The 24968-nt window shown below is 36.9% G+C and overlaps 1 protein-coding gene across 1 annotated transcript in view; it reads right to left on the bottom strand.

Moving 5' to 3' along the window:
• Positions 1-24968, bottom strand: part of SLC9C1 (solute carrier family 9 member C1) — a 94736-nt gene that overhangs the window by 22501 nt on the left and 47267 nt on the right. The window contains exons 11-17 of the mRNA XM_029213713.1: positions 24302-24468; positions 22301-22426; positions 18791-18885; positions 15368-15487; positions 6606-6801; positions 2992-3180; positions 1776-1925 (exon numbers count right to left, since the gene is read on the bottom strand). Coding sequence (XP_029069546.1) covers positions 1776-1925; positions 2992-3180; positions 6606-6801; positions 15368-15487; positions 18791-18885; positions 22301-22426; positions 24302-24468 — 1043 coding nt within the window. The remainder of the gene's footprint in view (positions 1-1775; positions 1926-2991; positions 3181-6605; positions 6802-15367; positions 15488-18790; positions 18886-22300; positions 22427-24301; positions 24469-24968) is intronic.

The raw sequence follows: 24968 nt of genomic DNA on the forward strand, positions 1-24968 counted from the left end.
CCGCCTGCCAATGCCGGGGACATGGGCTCAAGCCCTGGTCCGGGAAGATCCCACGTGCCGTGGAGCAATTAAGCCCATGCTCCACAACTACTGAGCCTGCGTGCCACAACGACTGAAGCCCGTGTGCCAAGAGCCTGTACTCCGCAACAAGAGAAGCCACTGAGATGAGAAGCCTGCGCACTGCAAAGAAGAGTAGCCCCCACTCACTGCAACTAGGGAAAGCCTGCAAGCAGCAACGTAGACCCAACGCAGCCAAAAATAAATAAATAAAATGAATAAAAAAAATAACTTTAAAGAAAAATATGATGGGGAACTTTTCAGGAATTAGAATTGAATTTTGTGCAATGAATTCTATTTTACTCTAGCAAGAGTGGTGGAGAGGATAAGAAGTGGCATTACCTAGGCTAATTTTGAGAAGCCTAAAGGTAAGTCATATATTTTTTCTTAAAGTAACTTACTTTAGGATATTATTGATTCTGAAAACTGCAGGCATGCTAGTACTCTCCCATTCAATTTTTGATAGCCTCCAAATTTCGTAAACAGGTGTGGCTTTCAACCTTAAATGAGATAGAAGTTTTAACCAAACTATGTGGGAGCAGAAATGAGGACTGAAACTGGCCAATATCTTAGAGATTCAAGTCCTTCTGTATTTTCTACTGTGTATCCTCAATATGAGTGGTTATAAAAGGTAATAAAATTCAGCAAAATAGTTTTATAGTTACAGGTGGTGAAGAGAGAAAAGATACAGCTCTTTGTATTCAACTACATATTGAGTGTCAATGTTCTCAACTACAAAGCTTTGGGCATATAGCATATAGAATATAGCATTCAGGGCTTCCCTGGTGGCGCAGTGGTTGAGAGTCCGCTTGCCGATGCAGGGTACACGGGTTCGTGCCCCGGTCCGGGAAGATCCCACATGCCGTGGAGCGGCTGGGCCTGTGAGCCATGGCCTCTGAGCCTGCACGTCCGGAGCCGGTGCCCCGCAACGGGAGAGGCCACAACAGTGAGAGGCCCGCGTACCGCAAAAAAAAAAAAAAAAAAAAAAGACTATAGCAGTCAAATGTTCTAAATTATCTTGAAAGGTGACTGCTTAATTCCACATAGCTGGCAAATTTGTGGGGACATATAATCTGCCTAATTGAGAAAATGAAAAATAAGGTCTAGAACTTAGGCCCTAGCATTCTCTTTGCTGTTTATTAGCTATGTGTGTGACTTTGGGCATAATCATTTAACCTCTCTTGGCTTCATTTTTCTCATCTGTATAATGAGAGAATTAGATGTGGTTTCCCTCTAAGTAAGTTATTGGTACTCCTTTCCATTTTCCATATCTCCATCCTTTACTTCTTTCATTATTTACTGTGGGAAAATCAGGGATATAGAGAAATAGAAGGAGCCTTTGGGAATTATGAGGAAGGTCTGTTGGCTCAACCATGCGATCACTTATCATCCTCCAATATTTCCTATTTAATGCATCTGTAGCCTGACAGATCCTGGAACTTGCATTGAGAGAAGCTGACCGCTGCACACAGGTTTCATGACAGCTCCACAAGGACAAAAGGATGTGCTCCAAGAGCCTCATAACTTGTTAATATGGCATAGACACTTCAGTAAGGAGCCTTTTGAGTAATCTAAATGTTGATCAGTTTCAGTTTTTACAGACAATTCTTAGCAAACCAGGAATCAAAGGTCATATATAGACAGAAGACATGATGGGTGAGGGAGACTGAGGGGTGAGGAACATAAACCATTTTCTTAGTATTTAAAGTTTTCCTCACCTGTTTAACCTGTTTAGAACTGGCAATCTTATCAATTATAGTCATTATGTCTGCTTCACCTTGGATATATCCTTTTAGTATAGCATACTTGAAGGACATCTGATGACTCATCTTTTTATCTAATATCTGCAGCAACTTTGGTGTTACGAGCTAAAAAACAGGACCACTATTTAATATAAATTGTACAAATTATAGTTGACTTTATGTTGGTTAGTTTAAAATAGGTATTAATAAAAAATGACATGCTCTCAATGGTAACTATAGTAACTTGTCAAGATTCTTGGTTATTTTATTCATAGTATCTCTATAATTTCATGGCTAGAGCTATTTCCCCATAACTAATAATATTAGATGTCTCTGTGAGGTTAAGACTTTATTCTTTACTTATTTCCCTTAGAGAGAATTGCATGCTATTTTCAACTGGTTTAAATTCTTGGAAAACAATGTGATTAATCTTCTGGGCTTAGGCCATAAAATGACCGTCTATAAAGTACTGTCACTTTTACCTGCTAAACCTCCCACTAAACTTTTCACTAGATGGTTCATTTGAGTGAGAGTCCACCACAACTATACTCCCTGTTTGACCCCACAATTAACTTTTCATTGTTTCTTTGCTGAGGGTTTAAGTCCCCAGGTTATCTGTTACCCTTGTACAGTCTCCTAACTTCAGCAGAGTTGGCTGATCCCTAAGTTTTCTTGTCCATGCTCCATAATCTCCACACTCATATAGAAATAAATAACTACTCATTATACTTGTTATAGGAAGACATTAATTAGACAGTCAAAGGTCATTTTTGATGCTGTGATTTTATAATATTATGAGTTTATATAACACAAAATGTGTATTTTTCAGTTTCTTAATTTGTACGAATGTATACTATTTGCTTTGTCGCTACATGGTTTGTTTTGTTGATTTCCATCATTTATTTCAGGTATTCATAAGAATAAACATTACTTTGGAGTTTTCATGTGCTCTCTATTCAAAGGAGAAGCTGCGATGAGTATTTCTGTGCTTTCATGTGCTAAACAAATTTCTAATATAACTTGGATATTCATAATACAATCTGTTATAAAATTTAATTTGTCAAAGGGATCTAAAATATAAACATCAGCCCAACAGAAAGTGGAAACCATAACACTAGTAAACTGATTTTAGTCCATATTTCATGAAGCAGTCAGGAGCAGTTTGAAACTGCATGATTTAATAGTTCTTTACCTTCAAAATACGTAGAACGCGAAGAAATCGAACAACTTTTATAAAGGCCACTGTTTGAATCAAATCAAAAGTATGATAATTAATGAAATTTGTCTCAATAAGCATTACATCTATGATGCCAATTAATGTAATTGTTAACTCAAATAGATTCCAGGCATGTAAAAAATATTCCTTCTTCATTGCTGCTATCTGTCGATTTAAAAAGAAATTATATTATCTTATTTGTTTTTGCTTTTACTACACCATTTTCCATAATAACTGAAACATTACTAGTTAGGCTTTTCTCTGATCTACCTTAAGATTCTACTTGTCTAAAATACTAGGAAGTGATCATATCAACTTGAAATTAAATGGTTAAAATACTGAAATATCTATTCCAAGAGATAAAATATTCAAAATACCTACTAACTTATTAATTCATTCTTTATTTATTTAAAAAAATTTTATTGAAAACCTACTATAACTAAGAGAGTAGAAGCGGTCAAAAATGACTGTGGAATCCAGCCTGGGAAATTAGGTTTCCAGGGGAATTTTGAAGCAAGAGTAGGTTTAGAGATGATACATTTGTTTTGAATATGCTGTTTGAGATGTTTGCACAGTATTTTATTGAAGAGATCCAGTCATCAGTTGTCTATATGATTTGAGGCTCAGAATAAAATCTGAGCTGGAGACATGAGTTTGGGAATCATTAGACTATGAATGGTAGTTGATGCCAGGGAAGTGGTTGAGATAGCCTGACCCATGAGGCCCTTTATTATTTAATTCACGTCTGTGTCTCCTGTCTCATTTTCCATATCCTCCTCACAGATTTAACATCTCTCCAATCTGCATCGTGACCAACCCATCCCTAAGCTCCTGTCATTAGGAATATTGTTCCTTGTATGTGTCACATTGTTGCTTCTAAGTTTTCCCTTGTTCTTGTTGTCCACTCACATACTCCCTACTTTGACTCCTATTCATTATTCAGAATTCAACTTAAGCATCTCCTTTCCTTAATAGCCTTCCTTCTCTAAACCTACTATTCTGTGTAAGGAACTCCGTTTTTTTCCCATAGCACCCTGTGTAGATCTCTATCATAACACTTAAGATACTGATTTGTAAATTTGATTAATTTGTCTTTTTTAGCAGCCTGATCCCCCTACTCACTATGATTCAGAGACTGTAGGAGACAGACCTATTTACGCCAGGGAAAGCGTAAGCTCGATTACAAATTAAGAAACTGTCATGCTTGCTTGTAAACAGACTGTTGTGTGTTTAGTGGTATAGAGTCATTTCCCTTGAGTCTGCTCACATTTGGCGGGGCTGAGGAAATTCAGTGTCTGAATCTAGGGAGCAGAAGACCAGATCCTGGTCTTGTGAGGTCCTGCTCAAGGTACCATTCAGCTACTGTAGATGTCTCATTTCCTTCTTATTGAAACAGAATATAGGTTAGATCATTCTCTTAGGAACTTGAAAGAACTGGTATCAACAGTAAGACTTTATCCAGATGCCCAGTATTTGGAAACGTGAAGGAGTTTTTTGGAGGTCAATAGAATACAGCCACAGGAGAGGAAGAGCTTAGTATAAAAGGATAGTGTAGGCTTCAAAGGAAGAGGGGTTTGTTAAATATAAGGTTTGTTAAAGAATGGTTAGAAATTCAGGTAATGGAAGCCTCCAGCACTCAGATATAGAAGAGTGATTACCCTTCCTCTGAGAAAGTTTCAAAAGATCCATTACTCTAATAGGTTGAGGAGTGTTTTGGGAAAAGTTTGAAAATACAAGAAGGACATTTTAAGGTAGAATTGTGTATTAGAAAGAACACAAACTTTGAGGGGTTGGATCCAAACTCTACTATCATTAGCTATGTGACCTTAAACAGCTTCTCAGAGACTCAGGTCCCTCATCTGTAAAATGCAAGTCATAATATATATCTACATTAAAGGGTTAACTTAAGGATTTGAAATGTTATAATTGCAATGATACCTGGTACCTTAGTGATCATTTATTATTGTTGTTATTAACATAATGAATATTTTAATAGGCATAGTACAAAGGGGGCAGAACTGAACTTGTGTAGAAAAGACAGCAAAGAAAATAAGTGAAGGCAAGCTTGTAAATCGGGCAGTGAAGAAGAATCCTGAGTTAAATAGAAGGGAGAGACAAGAACAGAGTTGCACATTTGGGAGTAACCTCTTAGCTATGAAGTGTAGCGATGTCTCTGCAGTCTTGTTCTGCTCTCTTAAGTGGACCTGACTGAAGGAGCTATGGCTATGCACAGTTGTGACAGAAGCTTAAACTTGGCAAAGTACAAAGACCACAGAGCTGGAGGGATCGTTTCCTCTCATTTAGGCCAACCCTGATATCTTACAGAAGAAGAAGCTAAGGTTGGGAAAAGTTTAGTGACTTGGTGAACAGCTAACTGTCTGTCAGAGAAAACCAAAACCAGAGCCAAGTCTGCTGCATCCCAGCTCGGTGTTCTTTCCACTATAGTACATATTAAGTGATTTTAGGGAATCCTTTACTCACACTCACCCTGGTACTAACCCTAACCCTAATTGCTTTATTTCTTCTTAATTAGGTGACATCTCCTATGGTCGTTCCAACTAATTGGAATTTATTACATACAATGTGATTGAATGTGAAGCCATTCCCCTCTCCCCACCAATCACAGCTCTGCAGTAGCATTTTAATTTTCCAGTAACGATTCGAGATTTCATCCACTTTGTTTGAATATCATATATAATTCTTCTATTTAAATCGTCTGGCTAAAAATATTTTATATTACAACTTGATCCATATGACACAATACTATTATCAGTTTGTGGACCCATCAATACATTTCCATCATTTAACAGCTACTTTTATACTGGATTTAACAAATCAAATTATGAAATGTTTTTCAAGTATAAATGAATTTCTATCAATCTACTTATCCATCTGTTTATCTATCTAGTATAAAAACAATAAAATGGGACTTCCCTAGTGGTGCAGTGGTTAAGAATCCACCTGCCAATTCAGGGGACACAGGTTCAAGCCCTGGTCCGGGAAGGTCCCACATGCCGTGGAGCAACTAAGCCCATGTGCCACAACACTGAGCCCACATGCCACAAGTACTGAAGCCTGCACACCTAGAGCCTGTGCTCTGCAACAAGAGAAGCCACTGCAATGAGAAGGCCTCGCACCGCAACGAAGAGTAGCCCTGGCGCGCCACAACTAGAGAAAGCCGGCGCGCAGCAACGAAGACCCAAAGCAGCCAAAAATAAGGAAAGAAAGAAAGAAAGAAAAAATCTTCCATTAAAAAAATAATAATAAAATGAACATCCAGGTGCTCACCTCTCTGCTAAGTTAAAGAACTTTGCCAATACCTTTTTAACTCACTCTGCATCCCTTTGACACACACTAATTAAAAATTTGCAAATACAAAATCAATCCTTAAAGTATGAATATTTTCTATTGTCACCCTAAAATCACCTTTAAAGAATAAATTTGTTTGAGGAGTGAGGGAGAATCTTATACACTCCTTTGGAAAACTGTCTGTAGCTAGTGTTGAAAAATGAAATTAGGAAACCACCCTGTTAGACATATCACACACACACACACACACAACACACACACAAAATCACATTTTAGCTTACCTTAAGTAGTGCCTCCGTGATATAAAATGCAAGAAAAGAGTAGTTAGCATATGCTAATTCAAGCTCATAGATATCGTTTAACACAGATATCCAAGAAATTATAATAGGAAACATATTCATTAGTATCACAAGGTATCCGACATACTCAAATTCATCAGTAAATACTATTTTATGACATACACGAAGAAAGCAATGTCTGTAAAAAAAAAAAAAAAGATAGTTTTATCTGATAAAATAATTACACTGAATTAATTTCAATATATGCTCAGTTCTGGCCTAAGCATCAATAGCTACAAAGCCCAGCTTAATTCTGAGAAGTAGCTGTCACTACCATACACTTTCTGGCATCCTACTTCGTATACTTTCCTTTAATTTCTTCCTCTGCTAAATATCTTCAGGCTGGTTTCCCCTCTTTCTCACTTTCCTCACCTCTCATTCATTTTTACTTATACTTTTAGTAGAAATACTTCAGATCATAAGACAGGGATAATTCAAATTGGAAATATTAAAAAAAAAAAAAAGCAAATCTCTCCCACCTTCTAATAATTTCACTTCTCAGAGATGGCTACTATTACCAGTTTGAATATTTTTCCAATATTTTTGTTTATATAATCATATTTATAAATACAAAAGGAATTATATCATACATATTGTTCTATAACCTGTTTTTTTTTTTTTCTCTTAGCAATGGATCATGAGCATTTTTACTTGTCAAGGCATATAATCTGGAACAAATCCCAGCATGTGTGGTAGTGGAACAGGTTAGGTCGTATTTTATCAAAACCTTTAAATTAACATACATGCTTTGAAAAATTATTTTTATACTGAGTATGCTAGACAGAATTGTGGGTGAGAGGAATTACTTAATGTATTTTTAATTTTATTTTTAAATTATTCAATTAGTATAATAATGCATTATTATTGCTAAAACTCAAATGAAATTATTAATCAATTATTGATTGAAGAGTGGGTAAGTGCTGGATTACTTCTCTATTCTTAGAGGTAGATCCGTGTTACGCAGGACCTGAAATTTTTACAATTTGGAGCCCTGTTTAAGGAAAAGAAGATGAAATTATGATACATATATGATGCTGTCATCAAATTGCAAAAATCCTCCAAGGCCTCAGACAGTGCCAGTGTGAGGGAGGAGCCATAGAGTATAAGCTTTGTTAAGTTTATGGTAACACTGCCTTTGCCCTTCTCAGCCCTCTCTCCAGACTGTTTTTCTTTTCTATTTTTTTAAAAATTCAGCCATATTGAGGTATAACTGGCATAAAAAATTATAGATATTGAAAGTGTACATCATATATACATGTATATATACAATACAATGTATGTACATATACATTGTGAAAGGATTCCCCCCATCTAGTTGATTAACACATCCATCACCTCACATAACTCTTTTTTGGGGGTGTGACCATTTAAGTTCTACTCTCTAGCAAATTTCAGTTATAAAGTACAGTGTTCTCAATTATAGTCACCATGTCTTACATTAGATCTTCAGGCATTATTCACCTTATAGCTGAAAGTTTGTAACCTTCTACCAATCCCTATTTCCCCAAACCCTCAGCTCTGGTTTCTACTCTCTGTTTGTATGAGTTGACTATTTTTTTTTAATGAATAAATTAATTAATTTATTTTTGGCTCTGTTGGGTCTTTGTTGCTGTGCACAGGCTTTCTCTAGTTGTGGCAAGGAGGGGTTACTCTTTGTTGTGGTGCATGGGCTTCTCATTGTGGTGGCTTCTCTTGTTGCAGAGCATGGGGTCTAGGCACGCAGGCTTCAGTAGTTGCAGCATGCAGGCTCAGTAGTTGTGGCACACGGGCTTAGTTGCTCCACAGCATGTGGGATCTTCCTGGACCACGGCTTGAACCCATGTCCCCTGCACTGGCAGACAGATTCTTAACCACTGCACCACCAGGGAAGTCCCTATGAGTTGACTTTTAAAAATCTATTATTTTATTTCATTTTTTTTCATTTTACTTATTTTTAGAGTTAACATATAAGTGATACCATGCAGTATTTGTCTTTCTCAGTCTGGCTTATACTTAGCATAATGCTCTCAAGATCCAACCATGTTGTCACAAATGCAGGAATTCCTTCTTTCTCATGGTTGAGTAATACTCCATTGTATTTTCTTTATCCATTCATCCATTGATGGACACTTACGTTATTTTTATATATTAACTATTGTGAATAATGCTACTGTGAAATGGGAGTGCAAATATCTCTTTGATATCTTGTTTTTATTTCTTTTGGATATATACTCAGAAGTGGGATTGCTAGATCATGTGGTAGTTCCATTTTTAATTTTTTGAGGAGTCTCCATACTGTTTTCCACAGTGGCTGCATCAATTTAAGAGATAAGAGAATGTGAAATGAACAAAGAACTATATAAAGTAGCAAGAAAACAATTATCAAATGGCAATAGTAAATCCATACCTATCTACTGATGATTTTCAGTAGTGGTATGCTTAGATTCCTTTCTCTTTATCTTTTGTGTATCTACTATTGTTTTCTGCTTTGTGGTTACCACGAGGTTTACATAAAACATGTTTATAACAGTCTATTTTAAGATAAACTTAACTTTGAATACATACTAAAATCTTTACATTTTTACTCCTCCTCTCCACATTTTATGTTTTTGATGTTACAATTTACATCTTTTTACCTTGTGTATCCATTAACAAATTATTGTAGTTATTTTTAGTACTTCTGCCTTTTAACCTTCATACTAGATTTATAAGTGACTTACCCTTATTACAACATTAGAGTACTCTGAATTTTACTATATATTTATTTACTTATGAAATTTATACTGTGATATGTTTTCCTGTTATTAAAAAATTCCTGTTCATTTTACCTTGAAAGGGACTTTAGTCCATTTTAACATTTCTTGTAAGGCTGGTCTTGAGGGTGCTGAATTCCTCAGCTTTTTCTTGCCTGGAAAAACTCATTATCTCTTCTTCAATTCTGAACAGTTTTGTTGGGTAGGGAATTCTTGGTTGGTAGTTTTTTCTTTTTTTTTTCTTTCAGTACTTTGAGTATATCATGCTACTCTCTTCTGACCTACAAAGCTTCTGCTGAAAAACATGCTGATAGCCTTATTGGTGTGTGTGTGTCCCCTGTATATAACAAATTGTTTTTCTCTTGCTCCTTTTAATATTCTCTCCTTGTCTTTAACTTTTGACATTTAATTACCTAATGTGTCTAGGTGTGGGTCTCTTTGGATTAATCATATTTGGAAATTTCTGAGTTTCCTGGATCTGGATGTCTGTTTCTTTCCCTATGTAAAGAAAGTTTCCTGCCATTAGTTTTTTGAATAAGTTTGCTGCCCCTTTCTTTCTCTCTTCTTCTGGGACCCCTATAATGTAAATACTGGTCCACCTGATGGTGTCCCATGAGTCATTTAAGCTATCTTCACTCTTTTTTTTCCTCCTCAGGTTGGATGAATTCTGCTGCCTTGTCTTTGAGTTTGCTTATCCTTTTTTCTGCTTGATTTAGTCTGCTGTTAAACCCCTCTATTGAATGTTTCAGCTCAGTTATTCTTCAGCTCTGTGATTTCTCTTTGGGACATTTTTATATTGTTTATCTCTTTGTTAAATTTTCCCCTTTGTTTATACATTCTTCTTCTGACCCTAGTGAGCATCTTTGATCTCTCTAACAGATAAATCACTCTAACAGATATCTCTAAGAGATAAATCACTTATCTAAATTTCATTAAGGTGTTTCTGGAGTTTTATTCTGTTCTTTTGTTTGGAACATATTCCTCTGTTTCTTCATTTTCCTTCATGCTCTGTGTTGGTTTCTGCACATTAGATAAAACAGCCACCTCTTTCAGTCTTGATGGACTGGTCTTGTGTAGATAAACCTTATCATTCAGCCTAGCCTGAGCTCTTGGTTGTCTCTCAGACCTTCGTGATTGTCCAAGCTGCCTTATTTGCTCTTAGTGGCTCCCAGTAGTTGAGGATGTGCCAAGACCTGTTTGTGTCCCATTGTGGAGAGTATCATTCATCACCTAGATGCAAGCTTTTTGGAAACTGGACTCCTCAGGTAGCAGCTTTTGAGGTATGCAAATAGACTTCTTTCAGGGAAAGACTGGGAGATGGGTATTTCTATCTGCTCCATCTGCACTGAGCCCTGGAGCTGTAGTCCATTAAGAAATGTTTCTTTGTTTGCTACAGTCCTGTGGGTCCTAAAATACAAGCCCCCTTGGCCACTAGAGCCAGGCAATCAAGAGGTGTGTCCTTTGTGTGGCAGCCACAAAATCCAGGGTGCCAAATTTTACACAAGCTCCTTCCAAGGAGACAACATCCTCATGAACCCATTAAGAACTGTTTCTTTGTCTGCTCTAGTCTTGTGTATTTTGTGGTTATAAGCCTCATTAGATTTCAGAACTAGGTATTTTGGGGGCCCATCCCCTAGGGTGAAGTCTTAAAAGTTGGGGTGCTAGATATTGGGCTCAAACCCTTTGCTTCTTGGGAGAGACTGGGAGCTGTGTGTTCCCTTCCGATTGTATGTCTGTGCCAGGGGGTGAGTTTTACGGTGAAAGTGTGTCTCAGCCTTTCCTACCTGTTTCAAAGTAGGTATTTTCTCATTAGCCTGATGTGTAGGAGTTGCTCAGATAGTTTCTGGATTTCTTTCAAGGAGAACTCATCCATGTTTAGCTGTAGGTTTGGTGTGTCCATGGAAGGAATTGAGTTCAGGAGCCTCAATGCCACCATCTTGGTTGAGAGAACAGACTGCTTTTTAAAATTTCTTCCAGCAATAAAATCACATCTGGCGCAGCATTACACTTGAGGTTACCTTTTGCTTAAATTGATAATTGACTATAATCTGATTTGTTTATGTCAGATAGATAAATTAAAGGGGATATAATGGGAATTACTTACAATTCCTTTAAATCTTTAATGTTGGCGTTAGTTTTTAAACTCCTCCTGGAATGCTATATTGCTTCTCATTACTATTTTGGCCAAGGGTTCCACTTGGCCACTTGGCCATTTCTGCCATGATTCTTACAATATAGGCAATGTTTGTGTTCAGCTAGACACTAAGTATATTCATCCCAATCATACACTTAGGGACTTAGGGAAATAACCACACAGTGGACCTGGTGGACTTCTATGAGACAGACTGGGTCAGAAACTCCATAAATTATCTGGCCTAAAAGCTCCCAGTTTAACTTGAGGAACACAATAGTATTTCAAGCCTTTGGTATCAGTATCATTTAAAATGCCATAACCCAAAGTCCTAACAGAGTCTGAGTATTTTCTTTTCCCAATGCACAGGAACTCTGGTAAAATGATTAAATGTCCATTTGAGAGAAGATTGAGGAAATATTTATCCTACATATTTGTGGTGCTTCAGTTCTTTCTCAAGGACTCTGGTTCTGAGAATTGACTTAGCTATCTTGCAGTAATTGACTTCATCCCTTTGCTCAACAGCTCTCCCTTTTTACCTTTAGAAAAGTCAAGTAATACCATAGTTAACTGTTTGTCTATATTGTCTTTTAATATACAATATTTGTTACCCATCCTTAGGTCAAACACTCTGACTGCTACTCCAGTTTTGCTGTCCACAAAATAAAGTATGCCCACCTTGCCTCTGACATTTAAGTGTTGCCATCTGTCTTCTGCCATTCCCATTTCCTTTTGATACTAAAGAGGCCAGTTCCACAGCAGACTTAATGATGGTTAACCATGTCCTGCAGAGGACATCTATCATTGAGTTTCTCACTGTTGCCTTGGTGAAGGGAAATATCCTCCGTTCTTTCGCAGGGAACAAGATCATGAGGTTGGTTCTTCATTCTAATATAATAAATCTAGTTAAATATTCCAATTTTATCATCTGCACTTCATTTATTGTAGATTATTGGCTTGGTCAAGCTTCAAAGAACCATCTCAGGAATATAATAGCACCAGCTCCAAGGGTCCTAGATAGAATGTTGAATCCTGAATTATCATGGATAAGACCTCTGTGCCAATAAATTTCTCCCCAATCTGGCCTTATGTTGCAGCCCTCTGGTCCCATATCCTCAAGACCCATCCCCTTATATGTTCTACTAGTATTTGCTGATGTCAGGTCCTGTAATTCCATCAGCTGACAAGTTGTAGTCTCCTGAAGCAGCCACTATATTTCCCCCTCCAGCTGTGTTGAGACCTGACCTGGGTAATTACCTTGGAAGCAATGAAAAGGTGGTAGAAACTATTATATATATATTTTCCATGTTATATAATTTATATATAAATTGTATATTTTTTCATTTTCATTATATAAATCTTCTTTTGGTGATTGGCCTTGTTCATGTTTGTGACTCCATCACTTACTAACTTCAACATTTCATTAATACTTATAGTCCATATTGGATAATTTTAATAACTGAAGTCTTAGGGATATAAATCTGCCGTTATTTCTGCTGATTCACTCTCACGATTATTTATTTCCTTGTGTCTTTGTTCATCTTTGATAGTGACTTCATCCACTGGTTAGAGAACTCAATTTTTATTTAGCACAATAATAAATGCTAACATTTAAGTGCTTACTTAGTGCTAGTCTCTGGACTAAGTGCTTCTACACACACTATTTATGTAATCTTTACAACAGTCTCATAATGTAGGCAGAGGTGAACCCAACTAGCATATACTAGTACCTACTATATGCCAGTTATTTTGCCAAATGCTTTACATATATCAGTCTCCAGAATATGACATCGATATTACTTTATCCGTTTTTCAAATGAGAAAACTGAGACCTGTAAAACTTATCCAACTAATAAATGATAAAGACTAGGATTCTAAACTAAGCCATCTGACTCCAGAATCTGTACTACCTACTCTGAGATGAGTGATACATAAGAGACAGCCTAAAAGGTAGACGACTATAAATCCTAGTTTTTCAAATCTCCATTTCTTTGTTACATCAACAGAAGTAAGTGCTCAGAAAGTTGTAGCCTAAGTCACTATTGAAGGTTTTAAAAGAACCATAGTACAAAAATATCCATTTGGTATTTACTGATACTCCTATTGAGAAGAGGGAGACCTCGCTTGAATCTAAGAAAAGAAATAAAAGACATCCCAGTTGGAAAGGAAAAAGTAAAATTATCTCTATCCCTAGGTGATATGCTCTTAAATACAGAAAGTCCTAGAGAATTCACAAAAAACAACTAGAGCTAATAAATGAATTCAGCAAAGCTTCAAGATACAAGATCAATATACAGAAATAACTTGTATTTCTATACACTAGAAATAAACACTACAAAAATGAAATCAGAAGCACAATTTTATTGGAAATAGCATAAAAGTATTTAGGATTAAATTTTACCAAAGACATGTACACTGAAAACTTTAAGACATTCCTAACAGGAATTAAAGATCTAAATAAATGAAAAGACATCCCATGTTCATGAATCAGAAAGTTTAATATTTTAAGATGGTAATACTACTCAAAGCAATTTACAAGCTAAATGTAATCCCTAAGAAAATCTCAATGACATTTTTTATGTGCATAAATAGACAAGCTAATCCTAAAATTCATATGGAATTGCAAGGAACCCTGAATAGCTATACCAATCTTGAACAAGTGGATGGACTCACATTTCCTGATTTCATAATTATCTAGCAGATGTGGAAAACAATTTGGTGTTTCCTCAAGAAATTAAATAAATTAAATAAATGTTATTTTCATATGATCCAGCAGTTTTACTCCTAGGTGCATACCCAAAAGATGGAAAGCAGAAATTCAAACAAATACATGTACATAAATGTTCATAGCAGCACTGTTTACAATAGCCAAAAGCTGAGAACAACTCAAATACTCATCAACCGTTGAATGGATAAAGAAAATACAGCACGTCTGTACAATGGACTATTATTCAGCCATTAGAAGAAATAAAGTATTCATACATGCTACAAAGTAGATGAACCTTATGCTACAGATACATGCTACAATGTGGAAGAAACATTATGCTGAGTGAAAGAATCCAGAAACCGACTTACTTCACCCTGTATGACAGACTCTAAGTCCATCCACCTCACTACAAATAACTCAATTTCGTTTCCTTTTATGGCTGAGTAATATTTCATTGTATATATGTGCCACATCTTCTTTATCCATTCATCTGTCGATGGACACTTAGGTTGCTTCCAGGGTGGGATAGGGAGGGTGGGAGGGAGGGAGACGCAAGAGGGAAGAGATATGGGGATATATGTATATGTATAGCTGATTCACTTCTTTATAAAGCAGAAACTAACGCACCATTGTAAAGCAATTATACTCCAATAAAGATGTTTAAAAAAAAAGAATCCATAAACCGAAGGCTATATGTTATATGATTCTATCTATATAATACATTTGGAATAGGTAAATTCATAGAGACAGAAAGCAGACTAGTGCTATCCAGGAGCTGGGGGGGGAAGAGAGAATGAAGAGCTTAATGGGTACTGGATTTACATTTGGGGCAATGAAAATGCTGTGGAATTTGACAGAGGAGATGGTTGCCCAACGTGAATATACTAAATAACCCTGAATGGTACACTTAAAAATGGTTAATGTTTAATCTTGTATGAAATTTACCTCTATAATAAAAGTTATTACACTATATCTTTTTTTCTTTAAGTAACTTTTTGTATGTATATAAGTAATTTAGTTGTAAACCACCTCAAAATATTTTACAAAGTATTCAGGATATAAATTTTTAAAAATAAATAAAAGGAAATTTCAAATGATTATAATAACATTTCTAGTAAGGTTTAAAAGCACTTACCTTGATGGGATCCCTTTTTCCTTTTTCGTATTATACACCCAGTTGAGCAATACTTTTCTAGTAAAGACAAGAATTTTTTTGCTTTCAGAATAATTCTTTATTGTCTCTGCACTCATATATCTAAAAAAAAGAAAAAAGAAGAAGAACCTTTAAATATGCTTTAAAATTTTTGAGATAAGTTTAATGCAGTATTGTCAGGAGGCAGGAAAACTATTTTGTCCAGTGACGACAGGAAATGAGACACTTTCATGGGCATAGGTCCAAGTCATGAAGATGTAGATGAAGGTGGATATATAATTATGAAGTTAGATTGTGGGACTCATCATTAAACAGAGAGTAAAAAAAAAAAAAAAAGAGATAAATGGTTCAAAATAGAGAAGTCAAGTTTCAGGGAGAGAAAGCATACCATGATTCAAATATTTGGGATTCAAATATATGTGGGTTTTTGTGTTTGATCCTCCATTATCTGGGTGGCAGTGAACAAATTACCTCATTAACCTGTTTGCTCTCAGAATGGAAGTAAAAATACTTATGTCAGCCTGGGAAACTTAAATGAGAAAGCATATATGAGGCATCCAGCCCAACTCACACATTCGCCCATCTCTTTTCTTGCACCTTCTGGGCAAGTAATCAGGGAGTTTATGGGGAAAATACAAGTGGAGAAGTGAAAGAGTAAAAATGGTTACTTGGAGAAGTTGGTGCTCATAAACCACCAAAAGACATTTGCCCCAAGTTGCCTGTAGGTTTCTTCTGGGTTTTTTGTTGAGGCAGTTCAGATCTATGTGCTATGATTTGGTCTTGCTGAGCAAATTCCCTTGGTTTTATGAGGAACTTACCTGCTGCTGACCAGATACTTACATTGTCTTCATCAGAAGGAGGATGGGGCTCCATCCCTGGATCTGAGGCCCTACCTTAAAATGCAGCTTAATGGAAGGGCATTGGTGACTTAAGTACAAAGGTGGACCTTGTTCTTCCTATGGATTATGATGTTCTCACCCTAAAGTTTGGGCAATTTCTCTGTTACAGGGATACTGATATAATTAAAAAGAAGGAAGTTATTCCGTTCTCTGTGATTCAATATAATCATGTGGTAATTACATGGAAAAGCATGAATGTATATATGACTTGATTCATTTCTGGTTTTTAAAATATTTGATTGAGCAACTTTTATGCTTGATAAATGCATGGGGTAAACCATAAATACTGGTCTCTACCTTCAAGAATCCAGAAGACTAGTGGAGTAAAACATGCAAACAACAGCTGCAGTTAAGTGTAGTAAGCGTTCTGCAGAGACAACAAGAGGACACTCTGGACCCACAAAGGAGGGTGCTGAATATAGTCTTGGGGAATCAGGAAACCTTCCTAAAGGAATTAATGTCTAAGCTAAGACTTGATCATTTCACACGTTCCTATGAATCCTAAAATTCTGTGATATCAATGTGTGTGATATTTTACAGGCCAAATTATTGTGTTTTTCAGGCTCCTGAGTTCCTATTTTATATCAACATGTTCACTGTTTAGACCTGATTTAGGAAAAGAGTATGATCTCTCTAACTAGACAGTGAGGTAGGATAGCTTTGAACCTGTGCTCTGTAATTCATTAGTTAAATAACCCTGGGTAAATTATTTAATCTCTCTGTGCCCCACTTTCCCCACCTGCAAAATAAAGATAATAATAGCACTTATAGGATATTTATGACATTGAATGGGTAATACATGTAATATGTTTAAAACTGTGTCTGACACAGGGCAATAAATATAAGCTCTATTCAAAGTATTGCTTCTTAGGCAATTACGCAGGCACTTAGCACAGGTCCTGGTACCTCTATTTAACCCCCTACTGTTTTTATCTTTAGACTTGTTTTCTTGCCACAGGGTACCCCAACAGGTGGGGCTATGGATAGGAATGATCAGCAGATGGTGGAATCAACTCCAAAGCAACACAGCAAGGCAGTAAGCACTGAGCACAAGTGTAATTAAGAGAAAGTTCTCTGATCTGAACACCATTTCACTGATCTTGATATTCCCCAGTGCTGGCATATAGTTTTGCACACATTAGTATTCAATATTTATCTCTTGCATGTATGAATGAAAATGTAATAAATGTTTCAAAATTTGCCTTTGTTGCCCACTACGAGTCCTTTCACACCTTAACCCCATTTACTCTGGGTCCTCAGAGGCATATGTTGCTTCTGCCTTCGTGGGTTTTAAGAGGAAAAATCAAGGTGGTGGGCTGAATTGCTCTATATAGGTACTGTTTTATACGTATTCTACATATGTTAACCTCTCCTGGACAATGCAGTGATACTACTTTTCAGCATGCCATTTGTTCATTCATTTAAAAACTTCCACTGTACATAGTGCATCTGTCTTTAAAGTATGAATCATATTGTTTTAAATTGATCACATCGGCCCAGCCTTCTCCCTCTACTTCATTAACATCGCTCAGGTTCCCTAATCATTTGAGGGCCCTAGAGCAAGAGGGCAGGTGGAGGACTTGCACCATATATGGAAAGATAATGTCATAATGATTTACATGGCTAGGCTTGAAATGAAAACTCTTAGACCCTTTGAAAATCTGTACTCACACTGCAGTGAGAGCATGCTCTAGTGTCTGGCTGTTTCTCTTCCCACACACAGCTTTATCTCCCACTGTACCTCAAGCCAGTGCATGTGAGTGGACACCAGTCTGGCACATGTCTTAGGTTTTGAGGGGTGCACACCAAGGGCCCAGTTTGCTTGTAAGATCATGACATAAGGGAAAAGGCCCAAGCAATCCTAGAAATAAGCTTAGGACCACTTGAGCAGGAAATTTTGGTGTCCTCAGTACCAGAAGTGAGATCTAGAACAAGAAGGTATGTCTGGGTTTTGGGTGGTCACTATCACAACTGCATTGCAGTTTAACTCGTCCTCTGCCCAATCATACATCCTTCATCCTTCCACTCCACAGGAGATGATCTGAGGATACTCCCTAACATGCTGACTTTGAGGAACTCATTGTTGACTCTGGAGGCTTGCATCTAAAGAAATCATTATGAGTATATCAGGAGAGGTTGTGCATTGGGAAGATATGCCTGGAAGAACTAAGGAAGTCTTTGACCTCAGTGAGGTATCTGAGTAGCCTAGAAGGAGGAGTGGTTTACCACAGCTTAGTTTTGCAGGGGTGGGCAAAAGGAGAAAGGGAAGAGCATCTCAGTCAGAAGCAGCAGCTGGTTCAAATGCACAGAGGTGTGAATGAGTGGAGCAAGTTTGGGAAACTGGAAGCAGGTGATTTGGCCTGGTTGTGGGGTGGAGAGCAGGCAGTGGCTTGCACGCATAATACTGGATGATCTCAAGTTACCGGACAAAAGCGAGAAACTCATTTGCACAATTTCCTAAATGCAGTGGCTTAGGATGGAAGCTTTCTCCTGAAAATATACTTACTCTCCTTTCTCACCAAAGCTTCCTGCTGCACCTACCAGCACCTGGACTGCACTCTGGGACAGAGTCTCATTCCTGTATTGTCTCTGGTAGCTTGCCTAAAAGAAATGTTGAATCAAATCATTCTATAATATGGGTAACAGGGACAATATATTATTTTCTTTATGGAAAAATAATCTGTGAGAAAGAAGTCAAAATCCCCAAATAATCAAGTATCTTTATATAAAAAAACTTTTTTTCTATGGAGTCCAGACCATGAGGTCAGTACAGAAGGTAGGTCTGAGTTTTGGGTAGAATGAAAATGGTTATGCAGGAAACTAGGTTCCTCTAGATGTTAATTAGGTTTTCAAAAATAAGTGGAGTTCTGTAGCCAAATAAGTGTGGGAACTGTTGCAAAGTAACCCCATCTTAAAAGCTTATAATGCATATTAGAATATTAAAAACTCTGAGAAATTCTACAGTAAGGGATTCTGATTTATATCTTTATTTAATTCCACTTCCCCAAATATTTTGACAACAGAACTCTCTTGTCTCCAATCTATTCCCAGCATGAAATGAACTGCTCCTGTGGTGCAGAACACAGACATTCATTCATTCGGTCCATATACTGAGAGCCCACTCGGCTTCTGTGTGCTGAACATTGTTGAGAATCAACTGTCTAAATTGGGATGTGTGATATGACTAAAGATTCCTGGTTCCATAGAAGACACTCTGTCTGCACAATTATTTACGGACATTGAAGCATGGTTTTGCTCTTGGGGGATCCTAGAAAGGGACAGAACTAAATTTAAGAATGAAATGTCAAAAGGTTATTTGTCAGTAATGAAAAGAATTCAATAGAGTATCATTTTCTCCTTAAACTTCATTAAAATACTTGCAAAATAATGTAAAATTAAAATATTTTCAGTATCCTCAAAGATAAATACTGTAGTTTGTGGGGAAAATAAGAAAGCTGAAAGTCATATGGAGCTCACGAAAGCTTAGCGACATAAGTGACAAAGCAGTTAGATACTAGAAAAATGTTAACTCTTAAGTGATCCTTCACACCAAAATGTAAGAAGAATTTAGAGAATGGTTGATTCCTAACAATAACTGCCATCTCTGAGCTCTCTAATATACTATTGAATTAACATAATTATGTTTTACAGAAAATTATTTAATTCTTGCAACAGCTTTATGAGGAAGGTATACGAATCTGCATAGATGAGAAAGATGAGGCTCCTCAGGGAGTTGAGCAGTTTTCTCAAGATCACATTGGAAACTCAGTTCTTTCTGAATTAAAGCCTGCCTCTCTTTTCCCCCATTATGTTGTGCTGCTCTCCTTACCACTCTCCTGTGCCACTGTCTTACCATGCTGTGCTTCCTCTTCTTTCTTTTTTTAATTAGTTAATTAATTTATATTTCTTCTCTGGGTCTTAGTTGCCGCACGCAGAATCATCGTTGCCGCGTGTGGGTTCTTCCTTGTGGCATGTGGGATCTTTAGTTGCGGCATGCATGCGGGATCTAGTTCCCTGACCAGGGATCAAACCTGGGACCCCTGCATCGGGAGCGTGGAATCTTAACCACTGGACCACCAGGGAAGTCCCCCTCTTCTAACATACAGTAGTGGAGGAGATATTGCTCCCGTTAACAAGAGCTGGCTGAGATTTAAATTAAAACTCTCAGAGCTTTGAAAACTGCAATAACCAATTAATACTGTTGGGAACAGTGAACATTAGTATTGAGATTGCAGAAATCAAATCAACAAGCTAAGATACACATGAAAATATGTCTAGAACAAAGAAAGAGTAAAAATATATGAGGTGAGATGAAGATCTGGAGAATAGAACAGAGAGATCCAATATACTTTGAAAAATAAGATTTCTGGATTAAGACCTAACACACAGCACAAAATCAATGAAGATATAATAGTAGAAAAAAAAGTTTAAGGCAATAAATCAAAAAGGTACAGGAAGTATATATTGCAGAAAACACAGGCTATCATGAGTGGAAGGAATCTAAGAGGTCATTCAGGTAGCATAATTTCCCCTTTTACAGATGGGGAGAATAATAACTTAAAAGAATATGTTCTGAGTCACATATCGTATTAATAATAAAAGCAAGACTCAAAATGGAGTCTCCTGCATTGATTTTAAGGGTTCCTGAATACTATATTTTCCTGAAATAAATTAAAAATCTGGAAGTGACTCAAAGACATGATCTCATAAAATCTGCTGGTGGAACAAAGCATGATATGGGCATACGTTTACCCTTCATGGCACTGCCTCAATTGCTTAAAGAAGTTATTTAGGTCCTTGGAAAGCTGTCTTTGAGACTCAGCTTGTCTGCCAGGACTACTGCTGAGGAGGGAATAATCATACCCTAAAGATCTTCCATTTCCCAAGTTAGACAGAGCAAGCAGAACCCTATATGCATGGAACAGAAGAGAAATGCATGACAGTTCCACAGGCAGTGAGGAAGGCCCAACATGAACATTTTGAGAGGATGAGTCATGGCAACTGGTCAAGATTCTGACCTGGATAGAAAATGGTAACTGGGCTATTAGCATTTCCTCACAGAGCCCTATATGCTGCTGTGCTACAGAATTTCTTTAATTTTTACCTAAGATTTGATATGAAAACATACTAACCTATACCTGCAGTTACTAGTGGACTTGGTGGTATTCTTTCGGGAAAAACTGGTTCGGTCCAGAGATAGGCAGTGTCATGGAACTGACTGCATAACGCATCTGGTGGTAGAGCTCAGCTGTAATTCCTGCCATTGGGATCTGTGAAGTTCCAAGTTCCTCAAAATAAAACACCTTCTACTTAAGCTAATTTGAGTGGATTTCTTTTTCTTTTTGTCCTTTTCTTTTTTCTCTTTGCACTCAAGCGGATTCCTAAGACAATGCCAAACTTCCCTTTGCCTTTGTAAACAATCTATTAAGCTGTGCAGGTGAGAATAACCAAGATGTCTTAAGCAAGGGAGAAACTTTTCAGTATAATTTTAGCCAATAATTTAATTTTTTAATTTAAATTTTTTTAGTATAGTACTGGCACAAAAACAGACATGTAGATCAATGGAACAGGATTGAGAGCCCAGAAATAAAACCATGCACCTATGGTCAATTAATCTATGACAAAGGAGGCAAGAATTTACAATGGAAAAAGACAGTCTCTTTAATAAGAGGTGCTGGGAAAGCTGGACAGCTACATGTAGGAGAATGAGATTACAACATTTTCTCACAACACAAACCAAAATAAATTCAGAATTAAAGACCTAAATGTAAGACTGGAAATCACAAAACTCCTAGAAGAAAACATAGGCAGAACACTCTTTGACATAAATCGTAGCAATATTTTTTGGGATCTGTCTCCTAAGGCAAAGGAAACAAAGCAAAAATGAACAAATGGGACCTAATTAAACTTAGCAAAGGAGACCATTGACAAAATGAAAAGACAACCTACTGAATGGTAAAATAATATTTGCAAATGATAGGACAAAAATTTTAAAAGCGTATAATAAAATACTAACTATTTGTGCTGACAGGAGACGCCTCTTGGCCAGCTCCATTGCTTCAATGTTAAGGGTCTCATCTATTTCCTTGTTACAGTGTAGACATTTCACTTTTTGATGTTCTGTTTTTTCTTCTTGGCCCAACTAAATAGAACACAAATCAAAACCAAAAAATAATACATGAACATTAACACATTGTTTAGCATAAACCTCAAGCAATTCACATACCATTTTGGTTTAAAAAAGTATAGAAATTTTGCTAGATACAGAAAAATGTTCAGATGAGTTTTCTCATCGTTTGCACAGTCATCTAGAAGGTAACATAATTGCCAGTTTTGGGGGGAAGGAGTTATATCATATTTTTACCTTTGCATGGCATTGGTAAAAGTTTATGAAAGCTACTACATTGCTGATCACACTTTAAACCACTGGTTCTGAAAGTGTGGTTCCCCAGCACCAGCAGCATCACCTGGGTATTGTTAGAAATGCACATTCTCAAACCCCACCATAGACCTGCTGAATCAGAGACTGTGGAGAGATGGGACAGCAATCTGTGTTTTTACAAACCCATTCCATGATTCTGCTACAGCTAAAGTGTGACAACCACTGCTTTAAACTAATCACTTAAGGTAGAATAAAACGTGAACATGGCTGTTAGGAAATGGGTATATGGATAACTCCATTTTATAGATGAAAAAAAGTTGAAGCTTAGATAAAATAAAAGGTTTATATAAAGATCATAAAGCATCTATTAAGTGATAAAGCTAGGATATGAACCCAGATTTTCTGAGTCTAAAGCCAATGTTCTATCTATAACACTAGAATATCCTTCATGTCAGCATCATAAAGAGGAGAATGTAGTTGTTTAATTATCTGCCTTCTGAAACAGATCAAATACCAGAGTGGTGACCTCAACCCTGACTTTGCATTAGAATTAGCTGGGTAAATGGATTAAAAATATATATTCCTGGGACCCTCCTCAGACCATCTGCATCAGAATCTCCTGGGTAGAGGCTGGGAAATCAATCCGTATTTTTTAATAAGCTTTCCCAGTGATTCTGATGCAGCCAGATTAACAAAAGGCCACAATCAGATATTGGGAGCTACTATAAAACATCCTTAGATTTGACTTGGTACTTTTCTTATCCAGAAATCCTGGCAATATTCCTGCAGACACAAGGCTTGATTCTGAGCCCCCACCTGGAGCTTCAAGCACCTGTTAGAGGATTTTAAATGGAGTTTTAGAAATCCTATTTCATAGCAACCAATTATCTTATGTCTACAGTCATAGAAGTTGACCCCTCATATTGTTTGATGCAGAAAAACATTGCAATGAAAATTGGACTTAATATAGGAGATGGCAACACAGAAGAAGCATTGAGCAGACACCAGGACAACTTTTATTATTTCTCCTTGTGGCATTCATGACTGCTAATGAATTATGAACTCATATATGAATTAGAAGTCTGAACATGGAGATTCTAAAGCATATCTCAGAAGCAGGAGGTGACATTTCACCACATCTAATCGTATGACACTGGCTTTGAATTCTATTTTATATTACAAAGTTATATATATATATATATATATATTTTTTTTTTTTTTTTTTTTCGCGGTACGCGGGCCTCTCACTGTTATGGCCTCTCCCGTTGCGGAGCACAGGCTCCGGACGCGCAGGCTCAGTAGCCATGGCTCACGGGCCCAGCCGCTCCGCGGCATGTGGGATCCTCCCAGACCGGGGCACGAACCTGTGTACCCTGTATCAGCAGGCGGACTCTCAACCACTGCGCCACCAGGGAAGCCCTACGCTGCTTTTTAAAGGCAGCTCCAATACACTAGTCCTTCTTTTGAATCTACAATACATACTAGCTATACTCAAAGGGGTTGTCAGTTCTACTTTGCCCCATAGTGGTCACAAAAATCCCTAAGAATTGTGAATTAATATTTATAACATTTATACATATTTAAGGGCAATCATATCCACTTTGAAGGAATAAACAAAAGATATTACTTGCTTACTGCATATGGGTTTTGCAGTATAATTGCTTTCTCAACCATGTTCCAATCTGCATTAGCAAGATCTTTGTCAAATTTGAGTGCAGAGGCTGCAGATATGGTTAGTTCTTGAAAGTGTTGAAATGTATAATACAGTGATTTATACTTTGTTGATGTGACATCATGAAGACCTTTGATACAAAGAACACATTTTATAAATAGTAGACATCATCATTTTAGTGATATATATAAAATATACATATAGATGTGTAGGAGATATATGCAGGAGGTATAGATATACATATATGTACACAATGTATGTGTAGCTATATACATATATTTCCCACCTATACATAAGGTCATATATATAAGTATTTATGATATATATTTATTTATCTCCAGAAGTATACATTTGACTCTTGAACAATATGGGAGTCAGGGGTGCCAACCCTCCACGCATATAACTTTATAGTTGGTCATTCATATCCATGGTTGTGCATCCTCAGATTCAATAAGCAGGTTTGTGTTATACTGAAGTACATATTAATTTTTTTTAATTAAAAAAATTCACATCCACTTATAAGTGGATTGGCGTAGTTTAAATTCATGTTGATCAAGGATTAACTCTGTGTGTGTGTGTGTGTGTGTGTGTGTGTATGTATATATATCTCCAGACCTCAATGTTTGAAGG

Source organism: Monodon monoceros, unplaced genomic scaffold, assembly GCF_005190385.1.
Source record: "Monodon monoceros isolate NGI ecotype Baffin Bay Population unplaced genomic scaffold, NGI_Narwhal_1 Super_Scaffold_11, whole genome shotgun sequence".
NCBI lineage: Eukaryota > Metazoa > Chordata > Mammalia > Artiodactyla > Monodontidae > Monodon > Monodon monoceros.